This window comes from Quercus lobata, chromosome 7, assembly GCF_001633185.2.
Source record: "Quercus lobata isolate SW786 chromosome 7, ValleyOak3.0 Primary Assembly, whole genome shotgun sequence".
In the NCBI taxonomy this organism is placed as follows: Eukaryota; Viridiplantae; Streptophyta; class Magnoliopsida; order Fagales; family Fagaceae; genus Quercus; species Quercus lobata.
Window position 1 is genome coordinate 36788751 of NC_044910.1, and position 22063 is coordinate 36810813.

Sequence of the window (22063 nt, forward strand, 5' to 3'; positions counted from 1 at the left end):
ATGCTGGCCGCTCTCAACCGGTTAATCTCAAAATTTTTAGATCGCTGCCGTTCTTTTTATCAGCTTTTGAAGAAGTGGAAGGGGTTTCGGTGGGATGATGAATGTGAAAAGGCTTTCCAGAACCTTAAGGAGTACTTAGTGCGAGCACCAATGTTGAGTGCACCAGAGCTTGGAGAGGAATTGGTCATGTACCTTTCGGTATCCGAACATGCTGTAAGTGCTGTACTTTTAAGGGATCAGGGAGTACAACAGCCCGTGTATTATATCAGCAAGACTCTAGTCGTCGCCGAGACCAGGTATTTGCCTTTGGAGAAATTGGTGTTGGCCCTAGTGCATGCTACCAGGAAATTGCCTCAGTACTTCCGAGCTCATACCGTATATGTGCTGACCAAACATCCCCTACAGTCATTGTTGAAAATATCTGATCTCATGGGGCGAATAGCTAAATGGGGGACACAGCTCGGGGCATTCGACGTGAGGTATAAGCCGAGAAGTGCAGTAAAGGGGCAGGTATTAGCAGATTTTGTAGCAGAATTCTCTCCTAAAGGGGAGATGGTTTGTCAGGTGAAGCATCACCCATGGAAGGTACATATGGATGGGGCTTCCAGCGCTAAAGAGGCTGGAGTCGAGGTAGTCATAATCACCCTGGAGGGAATTCTCTTGGAGCATTCGTTCAGGTTGGGGTTTAATGCCTCCAACAATGAGGCAGAGTATGAAACTTTGCTTGCCGGACTGAGGATGGTTTCACGGTTAGAGGCTCAAGATGTAGAGATTTATTCGGATTCAAGACTCATAGTCAATCAAGTGCAGGGGAGTTTTGAGGCTCGAGATCCTCTGATAAAAGCATACTTAGACTTGGCAAAGCAGGTCATGGACGACTTTTGTACGGTGAAGGTGATTCAAGTGGCCCGGGCACAGAACAGACATGCTGACTCTCTCGCCACTCTGGCATCGTCAATTACCAAGGATATTCCCCAGCTTATCAGAGTGGAACTCGTCCCCGAGTCCAGCATTAAGGTGTCAAGAAATGAGGGGGCTGCCAGAGTCGAAGTCACAGCAGTCGCAACACTTGGACCGAGCTGGATGGACCCCATCATAGATTTCTTGGCCGATGACCGGATTCTGGAAGATTAGAAGGAGGCCAACAAGGTCCGCAGGGTGGCTGCCCAGTATTGGTTGTCTGGAGACCGGAAACTCTATCGTAGGTCATTTAGAGGGCCATATTTGTCATGCTTACACCCGGAGAAAGTAGGCCAACTCCTGGTTGAGTTGCATGAAGAGGTATGCGGCAGCCATATAGGGGGACGGTCACTAGCACACCGGGCAATGACTCAGGGATTCTGGTGGCCCCAGATGCAGAAGGACGCCACAGAATACGTTCAAAAGTGTGAGCAGTGTCAGAAGCACGCCCCTCAGATACACCGGCTTGCCGGGCATTTGAACCCGATTAGCAGTCCTTGGCCCTTCGCACAATAGGGGCTGGACATACTCAGGCCATTTCCCCGAGCAACGGGCAATCGAAGATTCGTGTTGGTGGTCGTTGATTACTTCACCAAATGGGCGAAGGCAGAGGCTTTGGCCAATATCCGAGACGTAGATGTGAAGAAATTCATATGGAAGAATATAATCACTAGGTTCGGGGTCCCGGACTCCCTTATATCGGATAACGGGCTGCAGTTTGATAGCCGAGGTTTCCGCGAATTTTGCAGCAATCTCAACATCAGGAACAGGTACTCTACTCTGGCGTATCCCCAGGGCAATGGCCAGGCTGAGGCCGTGAACAAGGTAATCGTGAACGGCTTGAAGCGAAGGTTGGAAGGAGTGAAGGGCAACTAGGCTAAAGAACTACCCAATGTTTTGTGGGCATACCGGACAACTCCTCAAAGATCCATGGGTGAAACCCCATTCTCTCTTACTTACGAGGCTGAAGCCGTGATACCAACCGAGGTCAACCTATGTAGCGCATGAGTTTCATAATTCAATACGAAACAGAACGAAAGTCAACTAATGGAGCGCCTAGATTTACTTGAAGAATATCGAGAAGTAGCAACCATAAGGCTAGTAGAGTATCAACAAAAGCTTACCTGGCGCTACAACCAAGGTGTAAGGATGAGAGAATTCAGCGCCAGAGACCTGGTACTAAGAAAGGCAGTAGGAAGCATGCGAGATACAAATGTTGGGAAGCTAGCCCAAACTTGGGAAGGACCGTACAGAGTTACAGCTATTGCAGGCGTGGGGGCGTATTATCTTGAAGACATGAACGAAGTACCATTGCCCCGACCTTGAAATGCTTATAATCTTAAGAAGTTTTATCATTGACCGTCCATGCATGAAAAAATGTATATTGTACTGACTCATATGATAAAGATGCAACTAGTTCGTTCTTGCCGGGCAAATTCTTTTTGTTCACTGTGTCCGGTTGATGGACAAGGGGGAAGCTAAGGATATTCAAGCAGTTCAAAAACTTTTCTAAGGATAGAAGCCTGCTTCTCGGTTTGATTCCTATCACCGAGCAAGTGGACCTTACTAAAACATTTCTAAGGATAGAAGCCAGCTTCTCGGTTCGATTCTTATCACCGAGCAGGTGGAAACCTTACTAAAACATTTTTAAGGACAGAAGCCTGCTTCTCGGTTCGATTCCTATCACCAAGCAGGTGGAAACCTTACTAAAACATTTCTAAGGACAGAAGCCTGCTTCTCGGTTCGATTCCTATCACCGAGCAGATGGAAACCTTACTAAAACATTTCTAAGGACAGAAGCCTGCTTCTCGGTTCGATTCCTATCACCGAGCAGGTGAAAACCTTACTAAAACATTTCTAAGGATAGAAGTCTGCTTCTCGGTTCAATCCCCATCACCGAGCAGGTAGAAAACTTACTCGGAATTCCAAAGAGCATAATCCGACTTCTCGGTTCAACCCCTATCAACCAACTAGGGAAAGCTGCGCATACATTTGCGGAAACTTTGAAACATACACAAGAAGGATAAAATATACATGCATTATCACAATTGATCGGCAAATAACACAAATTTAAAATCAAGCATGATAAATCAATTTTGTCATCACCAAAACCCGGTGATATTGAGATTCAAATTCAGAAACCGAGCAAACTGTTTAAAACCAAGAGATAATTTTCTAGTCGCCACAGCCTGGCGACATGGGCAAACCAACTCGAAATTAAATAAAAACTGTAAGAATAAAAGCGAATAGAAGAAAAGTAAAGCAGGTTCGGCAATTAGGAAGAAAGATCCACGGGCTGCGTCTCGGAGGTCATCTCGGCGAAGTGGTGCTCGGGTACGAGAGGTTGGGAATGGACATCTTCACCTTGAAGGCCTTCAGTGGGAGGGTTGTTGGTTACTTCTGCCCCGATCATCTCCACGTGGGCATCAATCTGCTCCACCAGCTCCCTCAAGCTATCCGTCTCCTCCTCTTCATTTGGACTGACTAGGTTCTGAGCGGCAGGGACAGAGACTGGAATGGGGATCTGACCAGGGTCCCTAAGAGGGGAGTCCTCGAGCATCCCTAAGGCCTGTAGAGCAGCCATCCAGCCCTCCCAGAAAGATAGCTGCCGAGCTTGCAATACCACTGGCTCCACACTTTTCTCAGCGTCGACAAACCCCTCATCATACCACTTACTCTTACAAGCTTCAAGGGCCGCTCGCAGATCAGCAACCTCTTCGGATAGAGTGGAGTTCAAGCTTGCTATTTCGGCCAGCTTCACTTCCGTTTTATTCTGCCGCGTCACTAGCTCCGCCGATTTCTTCTCTGCCGAAGCCTAGGATTTCTCCGTAGCAGCAGCCCTCTTCTTGGCAGATTCGGAAATTTTTGTTTTCTCCTTAGCCGCTTTCACAGCCTCTTCCTTACCGGCTTTCTCCTAATCAACCTCTACGGTAAGATCCTTCACCCTCTCATTTAGTATATGAGCTAGCTGGGCGGCCTGTTAAAGACAATGTTATTCACGCACGACAACTTGAAGTTACAACGAACACAAAAAATATAAGGACGTGCACAGAAGGAAAATGATAATAATAAGAGTGCAAAGGAAGAGGACTTACTGCGATGGTGTGCCATTGGAGTCTTCTCCCCATGGACTCATCGGTCCCATCAGCAAATGTGCTCACATCCTCGGGCAGGAGGAGACTGTGGACCAAGTTTTGGGCAACACGGCCCCCTTCACCCTTCTCCCATGCTCGGACGCTTGCGCTAGCCGGGAGGGGCGTGCCGTCTAGCTCGTACGTTGGTTGCCACGGCTGCGCCGGTCTAGAGGATGAGGCCACATTTGTTCCAACCTGGGCCAGCGGCTCCCGGATGGTGATATCCTGAGAAGGTTGAAGGGGAGTTTGGATTTAACCCTCTCCCGGGCTGGTGGAGGATTGATCGGTAAGCCTTTGCCTCTTGCGTTGCAGCCTGGGAGTAAGGGGATATCCCGGATGGTGATATCCCGAGAAGGTTGAAGGGGAGTTTGGATTTAACCCTCTCCCGGGCTGGTGGAGGATTGATCGGTAAGCCTTTGCCTCTTGCGTTGCAGCCTGGGAGTAAGTGGAGACGGATGATGAGCGGGAGGAGCCGGGACGCGCCCTTGAGGTGGAGGCTGCTGCTGAACGGCCTAGCTTGCCCCAGGGATGAAACGGCTGACAGTCAAAGTCCTTTTGGTCACCATATCTTCGGGAGTGGAATGTGTCCTGGAAGAGTCACTAGACTCCGCGGCTTCTTGAACTGGATTCGCGGGTTCGGCTGGTACGGCTTCATGCCGAATGGCCTCATGAGCACGTTCCCAGAGATGTCTGGATGTTGCTTCGGCTGATTTGTCCCTTATAGGCACGAGTTCGTCCAAATAGGTATACCGCGGGCCGAGGTCTCGGACTTCGCCTACAGTAATGCTAGGGGGGAGGAAGTTCACATGCCAAACATCTATATAAGAAAGAAGTGGGCTATCTACAATGAGGGCTTGGCTGAAAGGTTGCCAAGTGGAGTACACCGGGTCCACGCCGAGAATAAGGTGAGAAGCACAGAGTTGCCCGTCCTAGTGCACGAAGATCTCGGACCTTAGCACAAAATTCAGGTCCTGGACGTGAACTGTTCTGATATCCTAAGTGAACACTGAACCGTCTGCAGCAAAAAGAAAACAAATCAAGGTTAGAGTAAATAAAGTATTTACAAATTTAGGAAACATGAGGAATTGAAGGTGAGGACGAACCAATTTCGTGCCGTGACAAAGGGGGAGGGATGTCACCGGCAAACCAATTGCCGCGCACCCGGATATATTCCCCAGTGGAATTCCTATTAGAGTTCGGCAAACAAGAAATCAGCTGTACCCTGTTATCTCTAGTCTTTAAGTAGTAGTTTGATTTCTTCTTTCCACAAAGGTTGTACATGTGGTTTACATCGTGGTGGTCTAATTGCAAGCCGAACATTTGGTTCAACCTACCCACACAACTCACTACCCGGTAAAAGTTGGGGGGAAGTTGGTCGGCACTCAATCCGTAGTATCTAAGGGTGTTAAATAGAAGCGGGTCTATGGGAAACCTGACCCCGCCTTCTAGGACGGACATCAGCGGGAAAATGGCCGTGTTTGCCCCTCTGTGGAGGGCGATTTCACTTTCGTGACAATAAGCCAACTCCACATCATCAGGGACGCTAAAGGCTTGCCTAAAGGCAACTAAGGGAGCTCCGGTGTTCAAGAGGTAAGCAAAACTCATCCTATGACTAGAAATTAAAAAGGGCTCTAGGGAAGGAAATAAAAACAAAGGAAAGGGGAAGAAGACTTACTTCTAGCTCTAAGGGAGAGGAGGATTCTGGGTTAGTGAACTGGAGCGCAGGAGAATGCTCGGCAGAGAGAAGTTTCGGAGTAACAGAGAGTGAAAAGTGAGAAAATGGATTAAGATGAGTTATTTATAGGAGCCAAGGAAAGCATCAGTTGGTGTGCAATAAGTGACATTAATTAGCAATGATGAAGTAAAAGGGGAGTGACCTTAGAGATGCCCAGAGCAATCCACACACGCGCCTCGGTTTGTGAACTGCCAGGTAATAATGACGGCAGAACCGCAGGGTCTGAAGTGACGCGTCTTTTGAGGAGCGCATTTATGGACCGCTGTAACCACCCAAGCACATCCGTTGGACTTCTCGGGCAAAACACTGCCTCTCTGACTCCTTGATTCGTCCCTGGGGGCCGAAGACAAATCAAGGGGGGGCTATTATACGACAACTAACGCCCAAGTTCATATTGGGCCTTGGACCATGAATCAATGATATGGGCCAAAAGTCCAACCTTCACATCAACAAGAGCCCCGGCCCAAACCCATGAATAACTACCAATTTGAACTGAATGTTGTTCGGACACTTAAAAGGTGGACTGTGTACGCCCTGCTCACAGGATGCTCAGGAAACCATTTCCGGGCACTATGCACATGCTTGGTCACATTGCCCAGTCACATCGCTATTTAAGTGCTTGGCAAAACCTTAGGAAACTCCACTGCCGTACACATTAACTGAAGTGGGAACCATTTCCAAAGCCACTCATACCTAAAAATCCATTTAAGTTCATCGACATTGGACCTTTCTTTGCACTAAGGGAGAAGATAATGATGATCACCCCATTAACAAAGGCTATAAATAGGAGAAATGAATGGATAGTTGGGGGAGGCAATTCTGAGGAAAGAAAAGAGTGAGTGAGACAGAGATAAGATAACATTGAGAAAGAGAGAAAAGTGACCTCATTGGGTCCCTTAGCCTAGGACAACCCAAGGTAGGATACCCAGACCCACCAGATAAATAAATTGTGGGCCCAAATAGTGGTTTGGCCCAACAAGCCCGTCTTTGAAGCCTACAGTGTCATTTTTTACGAGGAAGACAAAAAAATATAAAAAGAATAAAATCGTTATCCTATTCCATCATTATTGCACAGTGCCAAAACCATCCAAATCAATTAGTAATGAACCACTCGATGTTTGTTTGATATTAGCTTATTTTGGTTTTATCATGAAAGTGAGTTCAAGTATGATGTACTTGAAAACGAGGTTTTAAAACTATACATAAACAAATTAAGATACAAGCTAAATAGAAAAGCTCATGGCTAACCGACACCCAAATCCATTGCAACCACTATAGACAAAGCTGTCAATTTTAATTATCCCGAAAAAAAGACAAATTAAATGTAAATGATATACTAGTAGAATTATATAATCTTTCATTTTTATTTGAAAATCTGCATTCTAAACCCTATACTCTAGAAGCATAACAAATTAAACTATGGGTCTCAAACAATTTTGCTTCACTTCAATGAATCGAGATTTAGTTTGTTACTTTTTGAAACATCAATGTTTAATTTGTTACTTTTGAAATTATATAGTGTAATTCACTGCATCTTAATTTTTAAAATGGAACTTTCTACTCAAAGTTTCCCTCTTTAAGCTTTCAAACACTAAAAGAATACATAATATCATAATCCATTCATTTATGGGCCTACCATTTTATTTCCTTTTCCATTCCATTTTTCCATGCACACCTAAACATTGTGTAGAAGAACTAGTGTTACTCCAATTTGTGGGATGATTATTAAGGAGGAAATGAAATAAACATTTCATTATGGGTGAATTGCATATTTGGTCCCTATCCTTTACAACATATTTCAATTTGGTCTTTAATTTTTTAATTGTGTCAATTTGGTCCCTAACCTTTCAGTGTTGTGTCAATTAAGTCCCTGTTGTTATATCTTGGATGAAAATTGATGACATGTCAAATGGGCAAAATAAAATTTTATTGTATTGTCACATCAATGAAAGCTAATTTTTTATTTTGGTCATTAGACGTGTCATCAATTTTCATCCAAAAATTAACAGTAAGGACTAAATTGACACGGTATTGAAATATGAAAGCTAATTTTTTATTTTGGCCATTAGACATGTCATCAATTTTCATCCAAAAATTAACAATAAGGACTAAATTGATTCGGTACTGAAATGTTAAGGATCAAATTGACACAATTAAAAAGTTAAGGACCAAATTGAAATATAGTGTATAAGATAAGAACCAAATGCACAATTTACTCTAATCATTTTCTTTTTCAGTAATAAACTTCCAAACAAATGAAAAAATGAAATATTCCTTTTTTTTTTTTAATCCATGTAGTTGTATTTATTGTCCTCACATTAAATATGATCTTTAGATTAAAATAAAATTGTTTAGAAATTCTTTCAAATTATCAAAAATTACATTTTTATAAAACAAACTTCCTGCCACAATTTATCCAACTTGATTGATTTATTTATTTGGTTAGAGATTGTAAGGACACGATTTGTAACGACCCATAACAACGTTGGGTTCGCATGTAAAAATACCCAAACAATATCACTTATAGAGCGTGGGTTTGAAAGGCTAGGCCTTGGTCACATGACCGTGGTATTCCGTGGTGTTCATATATAAATAAATCGTGTTCACTCTTGGAGTCTTTCTCCTGGAGGCGGGCTGGGAGGTTCTGGTTTTGGCCATTTTTCCCAGCCTCTTCCTTAGTGCATTAACCTTCACATTATATAGCCCTTCTTGATTGATCTTAGCCCTCCACTTGTTGGCCAGGCAGGTGCCCACTTCTGTACTCGTCCCATCAACTGTCCCATCTTGCTTTCTGTTAGTTGCGACGATCAAAGTCACCTTGTCCAGGCGTCTTCTCTCATTAACATGGTCAGGACGCTGGCGGGTGCATTTAATGCGGAGGGGATGTATTTATCCTGAGCCAGTTTCGCACCGTACCCCCAACGTGGGTCCCATTCTACTCGTATCTCCTTCAAGGGGCTTTTTAGGGGTAGCCATCATTGAGACGTTGCTCTTCCCCTTGAAGTCCTGGAGTGCCGAGGACAGGGTCATCCTCGGCTGTTCCACTCGACACTTCGGCCTTTCCCCATTCGTCCTCGGCAAATACCCTCCTCGACACGGGCCCCGGGCTCTAACAGAGCATGGGCCAGGGCCATAAATTATTGGACCCCATAGAGATGATTTAAAAATATTATAATTTAGTATTACAAAACTTTTATCAAGAGGTTTTTGGACTAACCAAATTTTATACTGGTATAAATATTTGTTTTTTTGACTAAAATACTGGTATAAAAGAGTGAAATAATGCAATTGAAGACAAAATTGTAACTTTTCTATTAAAAAAAGGCAAAAGACAAAATTATAACAAACCACGGGAGTAAATCGCAATTTCCATAAATTAAAAATTGCACTTACGTTCTTATTTCCGTTGAGGGCTTTGAAATCTCTCGAGACTCTTCACCGTTAACAACCCTACCTTTGAGCCACTATATTCCGTTTGGCTGCCAAGAAAAGGTACGAAAGAGAAAAAAAAGAAATCAAAATTTGTTAAATAATTTGCTTTTCTTACTTCTTATTAATATCATCATAATTATTGTTAATATTATTATGAAAAAAAAAAAAAAAAAAAAATCTGCGCAAGCAAAACCTATTTGCTTTTAGGATCACCGACTTAAATTAGTGTACTGAAAACCCTAGACGACGCCGTTTAGCTGCTTCGTTACTATTCTATAACGCAATGGAACTGTGATTCTATTTCAGAATCTAAACCTATTCGTTTTTTCTTGATTTTTTAGCTTCTCTAGTAAAAATGGCGAAATCGAAGGCTCACTCAAAGAAGCAGCAAAAGCGTGGAGTCGATTTCAAAGTAATCTCTCAATTTAGCACAAAAACTTTGTTTTTGAAATTGTGATTTCAAAGTATTCAAAGCTTTATTGTGATTTCGTGTTATTTGTTGAAAACTGTGCAGAAAATAAAGCGAAAGATTGGAAGGAAGTTGCCGCCGCCGAAGAATGCTACGAATACCGAAGTTAAATCCAAAGGTATTGACCGAAGAGTCTCTCAGCTCCAAATTTAATTTTGATTAGGCAGCAAAATTTGATTGTAAATGAAGAATTGCCTATTAAGTTTGTTTTCATACACACATACACATATACGAACCTTTTGAAGCATTTTGTGTTGATTTTATTAACTAAAAGTTTACTCAATGTGCATTACGAGCAGCAATCACACTTCCCGAGCAGAGCGTGGCATCAGAAAAGGGAGGCTTAGCTGTGAACAAGAAAGGTTTGACTTTGAAGGAACTTCTTCAGCAAACATCTCATCACAACCCAAAAGTTCGTAGAGGTACTTTCTTATTATTTTATGGAAGTTTCTCTATTTTGAAAGTGTTCTATTTTGCAGAACAATTATATGTATTGAGTGGTCTAGAAAGAAGGAAACAAAAGTTAGTGTAATGATAAAGTTTAATGCATTAGTTTGAAGAGAGCTATTCGAATGTTATGTACCTCCGTTTTTATTTTCTTCATATTGAATGGTAATTGCAATGTTCAACTAAAATTTTTTGTTCGTCTCTGAAGATGCATTGATGGGTATTAAGGATTTATTCCTTAAATATCCAGCAGAGCTAACATTGCACAAATACGCTGTTGTGGAGAAACTGCGTGAACGTATTGGGGATAATGATAAAGCGGTTCGAGAAACAGTGTATCAACTATTTAAGACTGTGATATTCCCTAATTGTAAAGAGGTAATTTATAATAATAAAAAAATGTTAGTTGTATTATTCATTGTTGTTGATTGACACCAGTTCTTCATTTTTTTGAGATATATTTCTCTGTTTTCCTTGTCCAGGATAATCAAGGGCTTTTTATTTCCTTAACAATGGCGTATATCTTTAATGCAATGACGCATTTATCAATTGACATTCGGTTGATGGCATTCAAATTTCTTGACCTTGTTGTCCAGAATTATCCACCTTCCTTTTTCCTGTATGCTGAAAAGGTATCTTAATTTGATTCTTTTAGTTAATTGTGATTATGTTATTGGCATTTGTCTCTTGAAAATCCTTCTGATCTAAGCTATTTGAGAATCTGTGTTCTTATTTTGGCTCATTAACTTAGGTGTTCCGCCATGTCACCCCACATAACCATAGGGTGGTGGGTGAGTTCACAGTTCCAATCCTTTTGTGATGTGGTCAAATACCAAGTGATTAAAAAAAATGAAGTTTCCAATGAGCTCTAATTTAAATGGCACTTCTTGTTCTCTAAATAATGGGATAGAGGCTAAGTTCTAGGGTTCAAACTCACTGAGTGTGTATGTAACTTACCCAAAAAATAGAGAGTTAAGGAATAGTTATATTTTCCCATGATATCATTCTTTTTGGCTTTGGGATTTTCTTAAAGATTTTATTGGTTGCTTCATCAACAGATTCTTCAAAATTATAAGAATATTCTACGGAAGAACCAGTACCAGTTCTATGTACAGGACAAAGGGAAGCTCAAGAGTGTTCTTGCTGGGTTGGTGTACTGCTTGTCGCTGGTGCCATGTAATAAAAAAGAAGTTGACTCCTGTGAAAAGGTACCTTCTAATTATCATTTGCAAATGCACCATCTGTTTTACACGTTTTATTGTTTGGTTATTCATTATTGTGGTGCTTAGCTCTTCCAATGTATTGCATAACCATATTTTACTTTTAAAAATTTGGATGCGTAATATTTTTTTAAGTTGTTGTTATGATTCTGTCATCTCATTAATATTATAAAATTTGTACCCACTTTCAATTATCTCTTACTGCTTAATTTGGTTGGTACTAGTTGTATCTTGTGTGCTTTTTACCATCCTTGCAGCATCCTTATTCTTTTGGTTGAGTAATTTGCCCGTAATTGTATATATATAGTGTCAAGTTCATTTCACATGACTCTATTTTCAGGTTTTTAAAGTGTATAAATCTTGATTTCTATAAAGTGAGTATCTGAATGACCAAGTCAATATGAAGAATTTAGTGGATAATCAGTATGCTGTGTGATGATGGCCATCTTTGGTTTTCCTTGTCCATTGAAATATGACTCTTATTCTTTCTATTAGGTGGCTCCTATGTCATGATTGTGATGACTACAGCTTTCAAAGATGAAAATTTTCCTAGTGCAGTAAATTGCACGGGCAGTAACTTGCAGTGGGTTTACTATTGTAAACACATTGTACTTTTCTAATTAATAAAAATTCTATTACCTATCAAAAAAAGCAGTAAAAATTGCATGTTCTAGTCTAATTTGTTTTTAATTATGCTCGTGTAGTATGCTATGCCTTTTCCCTTTACAAGTGCCTATCAGTTTCTAATGCTCTCTTGTTAATTTAATAGAATGAAGCTGGACAAGGGATGTTACATGCTTTTGAGCCTGACGTGCCTACAGAATCTGCTGGTATGTGAAAGCACTTTATACCTTACTTGTACATGGGTATTTTGATGTCATCATTTGGTGATTGGGTATGACAATATTTTGTGCATCATAAAAATAAACGTGCTTAATCCTGCAATGGTGGTGACACCAGCAATTTTCTCATCATGAAAATTTTATTTATCGCACATATTTAGATGTGGTGGGGTGCTCTTACCAGCTGCCATTCGATGATTAATTTTAGTAGATTTCTAACTTTTGATACCTATTTTGGTTTTCTATCAATTTGTTGTTTGGCATCTTTTTTATATTTATTCATTTGGAAAAGAATGGAAAATTGAAGTTCACATCTGATTATTATCATTATGTTGCTTATTATGTAATCATGATATTATTATTATTTATGATAAGTATCTACTCATGATATCAGTATTTTTTTAATAGTAATTATTCATGCACCTATGGATCTTAATCCATGACCGCACCCTCCATCTCAGTATTACTCAATAGTACCATTTTTTTATACTCTCTCTATCTCTCTTAAATATGATATTCAATTTTTCTAAGCTTTTGATGGTCCTCGTCAATGCTCTCTTTGTTTGTGTAGGATTTTCTGTCATCTTCAAGAAGCTGAAGGATCTTATGCCAGTTTTAGCCGATTGTTTCCAAGATTTTGTTTCATTTGCTCGCGCTATGCCAGTTCTTGATGCACAATCATTTGATTGTATGTCGGGCATACTCCAATGCATAGATATCACGGCCAAATTTTTTATTTATGGGACTAACAAGGGTAAATCAGAATATCAACCTCACGGAGTACCTGATGTGACAGAGTGGGATGAAAATCTCTCATCATTGCTAATGAAGAAGGTACTACAAGTGTTTCCCCTCAACCCGACATGTCCCATGTCAGAAAAGGTATGACTGACCTCAATATTAAGTTTTCAGATTATTTTCTTTGTTCCCAATGAGAGTGTTGTATTCTTTTTTCCCCTTTTTATCGGTTTTGATTGGATTTCCTTTCTTTTATGTGTCTCCCTGATAATATTTTCCTTTCTCCTTTGACCCATGTTTTATAAACTTTTGTGTGCATGCTTAAGGTGCTGTTGTCTAAATTTGAATTGTTGTGGTTTTCTTTTCTTCTGCTTGACAGGATGATGATAGGTATTTTATCTTGAACACATTGGTTACGGGAATACTTTTGCAAATCAGTGAATGGATCTGCCCTCCTGCTATCATATGGGAGAAATTTCTAGAATTTATAGAAAATGCACTGCTTGGAAAGGTCTGATTCTTGCACCATTATGTTCCTATAGCTTTTAAAAATGCATGGTCTTCAAATGTTGCAACTGTGGATTTGTAAAATATACTGAGTTTTTTTCCGGTGAGGTATATATAAACAGTTGTAAGTTATAATGAAAAGGTATAACTTTAATTTCCTTTTTTTTGGTTTTGTTTTGTTCTTGCTTAAATATTTTAATACTGGTAATTGGTACAATCATGGAGGACCAAGAAGAGTGCATGAACCACAAAGCTCACATAATATAGAGATATAGATGACTGTAGCCAGTCTGATATGAAACATCAATATTGATTTCAAAAGTAGCATTAAAAAATGCAATGAATTTTTGAAGAGCATTACAAATGAGGTATAATGAACAATTTATAGTTGAAACATTGCACTTAATTGGAGTATTTTTTTTTTTTTTTTTTTTTAATGTATCACGTAGAGGGCAAAAAGCTTTATAGATTAATATATATATATATATATATTGCAAAAAAGCTTGTGGTTGTTTGTGTATGCAAAGAAGAATATTATCATTCAATCTGTGCACATTTCATTTGCAAATCGTGAACCAACTTATGTTACTAAAACATAAAGATTTTTTTTTTAAAATAAAAGAAAGCCTATAAAGTAATAATAATGTCAGTTTATGCAAATTATCAACATATTTTAGTGTCCAAGAATATTAATCATCATTACAATAATGTGATCTACACATTAATTTTTTGATTGAGTAGAAGTTACCTATCAGATTAAATGAACATTAAATTGTTTGTTGCGATACTGCACATCAGGGAAAAATGGCACACTATAATTTGGTATATATCAAAATGAAGTATAATATAAAGATTTAGCATTATTAGACATATATTCATACATATTAATCAAGATGATTTGTTAGACTAATAATCTATTAGGATGTATATACAGGAGATCAAATTATATTACACACTGGACATTTTAATATTTATTGCATTGTGCTGCCTATGAACTCAAATGGCACTTCCTCCAAACTTATAGTCTAATAGGATGGAGGGTAAAGTCATTGGTTTGAGGCCCATTGGGTGCTTGTGCAACTTAATTAAATTTTTTTTTATTGCATTGTGCTGTATCATTTTCAGTATGTGTTGGACCAGTATCTCAGACACAGTTGAGAGTCAGATTGGTTGGATTTATAATGTGCCTTTGAGTTTTATAGTAGGAGTTAATCATTTATGTAATTGTTTGTTAAAAGTAAATCCTTTTATCTTGACTCACAAGACAAGTAAGTTACTTAATAAGGCCTGCTTTTTTCATATATTAGGGAGGTTGCTGAGACGATCTGATGGTTCATATAACAGGCTTATTTTGTATAGATAGGTGATTTTTTTTTTTTCTTTTAATCTGAGTAAATTATATATTTTGCAGATTTATAGTGGCACAAGGTCTGGTAAAGTAGTCTGGGAAAAGCATTTACTTTCACTTCTTCCTTTTTTCCCAAAACTTGTTTCACAAGTGCCGAGCAATTGGAGGTCTCGTCTTCTTCAGGTCTGACTTGTGCTTTTAAGAATTATTAATTGCTGAGAGATTTTCTATGGTAAATCACATCCGTTGAACCTCCCTCTTTCTTTATTGGATTGTTTGTTCATGCACTTTATTGATTGCAGGCATTTACCAATGCTTTTAAGGATTGCCACCCGGAGTCTTCATTAAAGTTGGCATGCCTTTCTACAATTGAAGATATGCTTATTCCAGTAAGCTTGGTTTTTTACTTTCTGGGTCACAATGTCTTTAAGATTGCCTAGGGTCACCATCTCTCTCTCTCTCTCTCTCTCTCCTTCCCCCCCCCCCCCCAACCAAAAATATGATCACCAAATTTTTTTTTTTTTTTGGTACATATTGTAGAAGGAAGATAGGCTATACCTAGATTCAAGTGATCCAGAAATACTAGACCATCAGATTGCTTGGATAAGAGAGCTTTCTCCATTGCTAATCCTGCTAGGTGATAAGCATCCATCTTGTTCCCAGGTAACCATATGATTTACCTCATGAACACTTCATGGTGCTGCAATTAGACAAAATTATTATTATTTGAATAAAAAAAAGTTTGATAAGATGAAAATGTGGATTTTGAACACCCCATATTTCTAAGCTTTAATCTTCATCTCCATTTTTATTGTTACTCATTATTTACCTTTACATGGGTTCTGTATCTCTTGAAATTGCAGGTTGTGTTGCATTTGCAACTTCGGCTGGGACAGTGTGCTCTGTTGAACTCTTCTCTTGCATGGGAATATGACAACATGCAATACTCATTGCTAGAGTTTTACTGCACATGTCAGGATGATGGTAAAAATCAATTTGCTAAAGACATTTAAATTTGGTCAATACCCTTTGGGGCAGTATCAATTTGTTTCCTGTTCTTTTTTATCCTGCAGGAAAGTTACACTATGGTCCTTTCATCAGGCTTCCTAGAGATTCGCAGGAACTCTCTCTCTGTTGCCTTTACTATTTTTCTAATTTGGATACACCTTTGTTGCAGTCAATAGCTTCTTGTTGCCTATGTAAGTATTACATGTCAGTTATGTAAGTATTACATGTCTGTTAGTTCAAATATTGATTTAATTGCAGCAATCCTAAACTTGCTTGGTATCCCTACAATTGATGATTTACTAGCATAGATAATTTGGTCTTCTTTATATATGAACCACTTATGTTTATACTTTTCAAAGTGTTTGTGGGTAATGGCTTTCTTGGGGAAATTACTTGACATTCCTTGCCAAACAGATCAAGGTAGTTTGTGATTTCAAATTTAAGCTGCAATGACTGAGGTTCCCTTTATAGTAGTAAAACATTACTTAAAAGTTTGGACATCTTGTTGGATCAGGCTTTGTCGGCGCCTCAATGGAAGTGGGAAGTTTGACGTTCGGTCTTTCTATCATAAGATTTGAAATGTAACTCTTTCTACTTTCCCTTGGAAGGGCATTTGGAAAGTAAAAGTTCCTAAAAGGGTGGCATTCTTTAGGTGGACAGCAGCTCATGGCCATATTCTAACTTTGGATAATCTTATGCTCCGTGATCGCATTTTGGTGAATTGTTGTTGTATGTGTTGTTGTAATGAGGAATCTGTGGATTTTCTGCTGATTTCCTATCCGGTAGCTCATTTTTTGTGGATGTATATGCTTCGGTTGTTTGGAATTGATTGGGTCATGCTAGATTCAGTTGCAGACTTTTTTTTTGTTGTTGTTGGTATCATTGGCTTGGGAAACATAATTCTGATATTTGGAATTTGGTTCCGGGTTGTTTAATGTGGGCTATTTGGACTGAATGGAATTAGTGTTCTTTTGAGGATATTGGGAAATCTCTTGCTCAGTTGTTAGATTTATGCCAACGGACCCTCTTTGATTGGTCTTGGTGTTGGGGTCTCTCGGATTGTTCTACACTTATGGATATTCTTTTGTCTCTTAGAATAGCTTAGTGTCTATTTGTTTCTTTTTTCTTCCTTTATCTCTTTGTTCACTATGGTGAACCTTGTGTATTTTTCATGCTATTCCTTCTTCAATAATATTTTTTCTTACCTATCAAAAAAAAAAAAAAAAGATTTGGACATCTTTCTTGTTTGGGCGGTAGAATGATCTCTCACAGCAAGATAGAAATCTCGTCTCCTTATATTACTTCATTTATAGTAGAATTTGTTCATAAGATAATTAGGCAAATGGCTTTTCTTAAAGGTATTTTTGCTATTAAATGAAGTAAGAGTTTCCTTGAATTAGAACACAGATTGACAGCGCCAATCATGTCCAGGATGTTGCTGCATTAAGTTTCAAGATGTGATTCATGAATAGGAGTTAAATACATGTTTATAAATATCTGGGGTGATTGATGTTATTGCCAAAGGCATAGCGTGTTTAGGGAAATTTCTTTTTCTGCTTTCTAGTATATGGTAGTATGAACTTCACTGAATATACATGTAGTGGTGGAATATACATGCAGTAGAAAGCTATGCCCTTTCTCCTGAAATTCTTATGAAATAGACTTTGTTTACATTTTCTTTATTTTCTGATTGTTGCAGGTCCTGATTTGGAACCATTTATATTATTACGAAGTATAGAGGTTCTCCATTCGGCCTATGCTGCTGGTCATGTCAAAATTACTGACTATATCAGTTTCATCATCACTTTGCTCTCACGTTTTAAAGTTTTACCTGGTACCTTGGAAAGAATTTCTTCTTTTGCAAATTATTATATTTTATTATTTCCAGACCAGCATTTGGTTTTCTATTCACTTTTCCAGCTGAGTTTCAATATGTATTAATCTTATTCTTCTTTATATATTTGCAAATAGAGAATTTTAGCATGAGATAATTTATAACTGCATGCTTGGGTATTAGAATTAGCTTTTGGATACCTTTTTATATGTTTTAACAGTAGTTGCCATGTCATCCATCAATAACTGTAACCAACTCATTAAAAGTAGTAATTATGACAAGTTTGATGTCTAAAAAAGCTTATCTAATTTGAATTTAGAATATTTCATTTGTAGGTAAAATACTGCATCAATAGCAGGAGCTAGTTAATACTTATAAACTAATGTTTAGACAAAAATTTGCCAGCTTCTCTTACACCCATTCTCAAGTTACAAGTATCTTGATTTTTATCTGCTGGGATCCAATTCCGTTACTTCTATACAATTCATCATTACTGATTTATTTTAATCTGAAAAGATCTTCTGATCTTTGCAGAAAACATACATCCTGTTAAAGAGAGTGATATAAAGATGAGAAACCATGGAACATATAGGTCAGTCACCACTGTTGTTTGCTCAAACCTGTCGCAGATTGGTGACAGTTCTCTTGTTTTTCAGATTCTAGAGAAAGTGACAGTTGGACAGATAGTAAGTTTACTAGACTTGTTTAATCTAAACCTTTATTTATTTTGTTCTCTTTTAAATTGATGACTTCCAAAAGCTTCCTACTTGAATTAGGAAATGGTTTTTGAACCATTTTCTTTTCTTCTTTGATTGTCTGTTGACTGATTCTTATGAAATTTTCTTGATGTGTTTGTATTTCAGTTAATGAAGCCACCTTTGGACAATGCTTGTGCCATGCTCAGAATGCTTGCTGTGCTGGATTCTAAACCCACGAGACTTTCTGAGCAGAGTATTGTCACTCTAAGCAATTTCATTTCAGGATATCTGATTGATGTTGTGCATGTAAGTATTTTGTCTTGTTTGGTATCTTCCTTTGACTATTTTTTAAATAATTTTTATAAAAAAAAAAATGAAAAAGGTTAATACATATGCTTAGCATATCTTTTAGTTTATGTTCTTTGATTGTGCTGGCAGTGGTTTGTTCTTGGATGCCCATATATTGCGAGAATGCAGAAATCATTAGTTTTTCTTATTTCTTCTCTATTATGATTAGAGAGTTCTTGTACGCAAGTCCGTGTTCTATGTAAATAAAGTTATCATATTTAATAATTAAAAAAAAAAATTAAAAGATCTACAACGTTCTCATGGCACGTGCATAACTGAGACATGCTAACTTTCATCCAGAGGGGGAAATCATAAAAGCTTTCATCCTTAAGTGTTATATGTAAATGAAAGTGTTCTCATAAAAAAAAAATTGAACTTCTGCAAAATTGCTAAAGTTCATCCTGACCATGTAACAGCCATCATCTCCTATGGTATCCAGAAGGATGGGCATGCTGACTGAGACATTTGAGGTTCTAATTCTGATAATAATTTTGGCCCACAAAATTCATGTAGAAGTGTGTTTCCATTATATAATAATTTTATTTTATTTTATTTTTATACTGCAAAAGATGTCTTTTTTTGTGTCTATAGCTCAATATACGAGGTAGGACTAATTTTAATGATGTATTGTGGTATGCTGATCGGCCTAGTAATATTATGATGTATAATCTTATTTTGTTAATGTAGTAGTTTCGTTTTTTTTTTTTTTTTTTTTTTTTTTTTTTTTTTTTTTGTTTTAAAGATCACAAAGCTTATTGGTGTTATTGAGTGTGTTGAATCTTTCACAAACTTGGTTGGGTGATTCTTACTAATATAGTTTGCCTAATGTGCAGTGCATTCCAGAAGATCATGATGAGGCCAATGTCTCCTTTCCTACACTCCTTTATTATATCCTACCTTGTTTTTTCTTGTTTGATAGAAGTCACAAACTTCTGAATCTTGTTTTGAAGACAATGGGATCCTTGATAACTGCAAGTAGTTCATCACTGCATAAGGATGTTAAAGTTCAGAAAATTATCTCTGCATTCAAGGCAGAAATCGTCCATATGTTACAAAAAATACTCTCTTTACAGGTATAAATTTGCACCTCAAGCATGTAGTTCCTAATTCAAAGCCATCAAATCCTATAATATTAATTAGCGTGTGTGTGTGTTGCTCCTGTATGTATGGGTATATAGACACTTGTATGGGAACCATGATTTGCCAAGCCAACTACTGAGGCAGGTGCCCCTTTATGCAGATCATGCATAACAAATATAATTTGTAGATAGCCATACTTTGCACTATACATTCTCATTGTTTGTTAAATTTAAGACAGAATTCCAATTTGAGTACTACATTGAGCTCTCACTTTTGGTGCCAAATAGCTTGAATTTGTATGCATAACGGGCATGGGATGGACATGTTGACAAATTTGTTGTAAGATAGATTTTTTCACGTCATCTTTAATTTGATTTGGGACTAAGGCTTGGTTGTTGTTGTTTTTGTATTGTGAGTTGATACCTTAGATTGTCTGTTTCAACTTTCTAGTTTCTTTGATTGAAGAAACTTTAGGTTAGATTCTGATTGCTGCTTTATGGCAAATCATCTTGAGATTTATGAAAAGATTGAAATTTTCTTCTGACTAGCAAGTCACTATTTATTAGTTTTAAATGCTAATTCTTATGCTAGTAGCTTTAAGATACTTGTTGATTGCTTCTATGTAATTTTTCCAGTCTTCAGAGGAAATCAGCATGTCCATTGAGGAGAGGCATAAAATACGGCGTGCCTTTGATCGACTAAAAGTTTTGATAAGTAAATCATCGAATGGGATACCTGCAATATAGGATGATGTTTATAAAATCGTCATCTTACCCTTGTGAGTTGTCTAACTTTTCAAATTCATGCCTTTTCTACCAATCTCAACTATTATTAGTATTTTTTTTTTTTTTTTAACATTTTCAAAATTTGATGCATCATTCATGCACCCGATGGTTCTGACAATTTCAAGACATCTTGGCAATGTACTTGTCGCTTAGTCCTCACACTTCGTTTGTTTCTTGCAGCAATACTTAATTTACACCATGGTAACTCTTAGAGATCAGCCCCAGTCAAGGTGAATGCACTAGTAATGAGCTCTGAGAATGGAATATCCAACTATCTTGGCTAGTGAACATTGCCAAAGTCTTACAGTAAATATAAGGCATTGGTCCTGAGTGTAAGTCTTACTACAGGACTCTGTGTCTGCAATTTTGAGTTAGGTAGTAAAATTCTACCCATCGTTCTGGGAATTTTTGGTGGGGAGCTAAATTATAGAAGCAATCTTATCTCAATGTATAGTTTGATTGTGTTTTTTCCCCCTAATCCTTCTGGTTGTACTATAGTTAATCTCTTGGATATGAAATTTTGTATTAGACAACTTATGATATATATATTTTTGTTTATTAGACCTTAGGGAATAAGGGATTCTCTCTCTCTCTCTCTCTCATATACATTGATACACCGAGATTATGTCCAATTTGTCACTTGCATTTAAAAAAAAAAAAATTTATTTTGTTAGAAAACACATGATTATGATACTTTTTTGTTGAAGATAATTTAGAAAGACAATAGGTTGGTATTTCTCAGATATAATAGATAGTGTCTCATTGCTCTCACCAGCTCTCGAACCCCATTATTTGATGCTAGTGTCTCAACACAAGATGGAAAATTGTCAAAATCCTCAATTTGATTCATATCCAATCAAAAAATAGTGAGGATTCCATCTATATACAAATTAAATTGAACTATAGTTAAATGTTATGGGGGTGTTAATACCACACCTGCAAACCCAGAACTTGCAGCACAAGTTGGCAAAGTCGCAATTCAAAGAGAGCAGGTTATTTACAAAGGCCTTCAACCTTTTTATTATTATTATTTTTATATATTAATAAGCAGTTGGATTTCATTTATATATGTTTTTTTAAAAGATCATTTTTGTTTCTATTTTTAGATATTTTTGAGCATTGTAATTTGAGAGATTGATAGGGCATTTTAAGCACATTTTTGAGCATTTTAAACATACTTATACACATTTTCACTCACATGTATATCAAAAACACTCAAACAATATTATTCAAACTCTTCTACCAAACACCAATTAGTTTGGGATGCTTTGGGTTTTTTGTTTGTTTGTTTTTGTTTTTGTTTTTTATATAAAAAAATAATAAGATCCTTGTTGCTTATCAAAAATAAAAAGGGTGTAAGTGTGTAACACTGTAACCCCAGTAATATACTTGTACTATACAAGGGAGAGTCAAAAAATGAAAAACAAAAAATACAAAGTAATTAAAATCTAAAGAGAAAAATGTACCATCTAGAAAAT

General features: G+C 37.8%; 2 protein-coding genes across 2 annotated transcripts; both read left to right on the plus strand.

The window, feature by feature from the left end:
* Positions 1 to 1134, plus strand: LOC115951992. Its single transcript, XM_031069098.1, has one exon. The coding sequence runs from the start codon at positions 1 to 3 to the stop codon at positions 1132 to 1134; it is 1134 nt and encodes a 377-aa protein (XP_030924958.1).
* An 8090-nt stretch (positions 1135 to 9224) lies between these two features.
* On the plus strand, positions 9225 to 21153 carry LOC115953122. The gene is made up of 21 exons (XM_031070630.1): positions 9225 to 9321; positions 9603 to 9673; positions 9776 to 9848; positions 10030 to 10152; positions 10386 to 10555; positions 10660 to 10809; positions 11236 to 11385; positions 12167 to 12227; positions 12811 to 13121; positions 13357 to 13488; positions 14896 to 15015; positions 15135 to 15221; positions 15373 to 15495; positions 15696 to 15816; positions 15906 to 16031; positions 17540 to 17674; positions 18209 to 18360; positions 18538 to 18678; positions 19554 to 19793; positions 20436 to 20578; positions 20766 to 21153. Exons 2-20 carry the CDS (start codon positions 9617 to 9619, stop codon positions 20544 to 20546), a joined length of 2583 nt encoding a protein of 860 aa, XP_030926490.1. The 5' UTR covers positions 9225 to 9321; positions 9603 to 9616; the 3' UTR covers positions 20547 to 20578; positions 20766 to 21153.
* Positions 21154 to 22063: the final 910 nt, after the last annotated feature.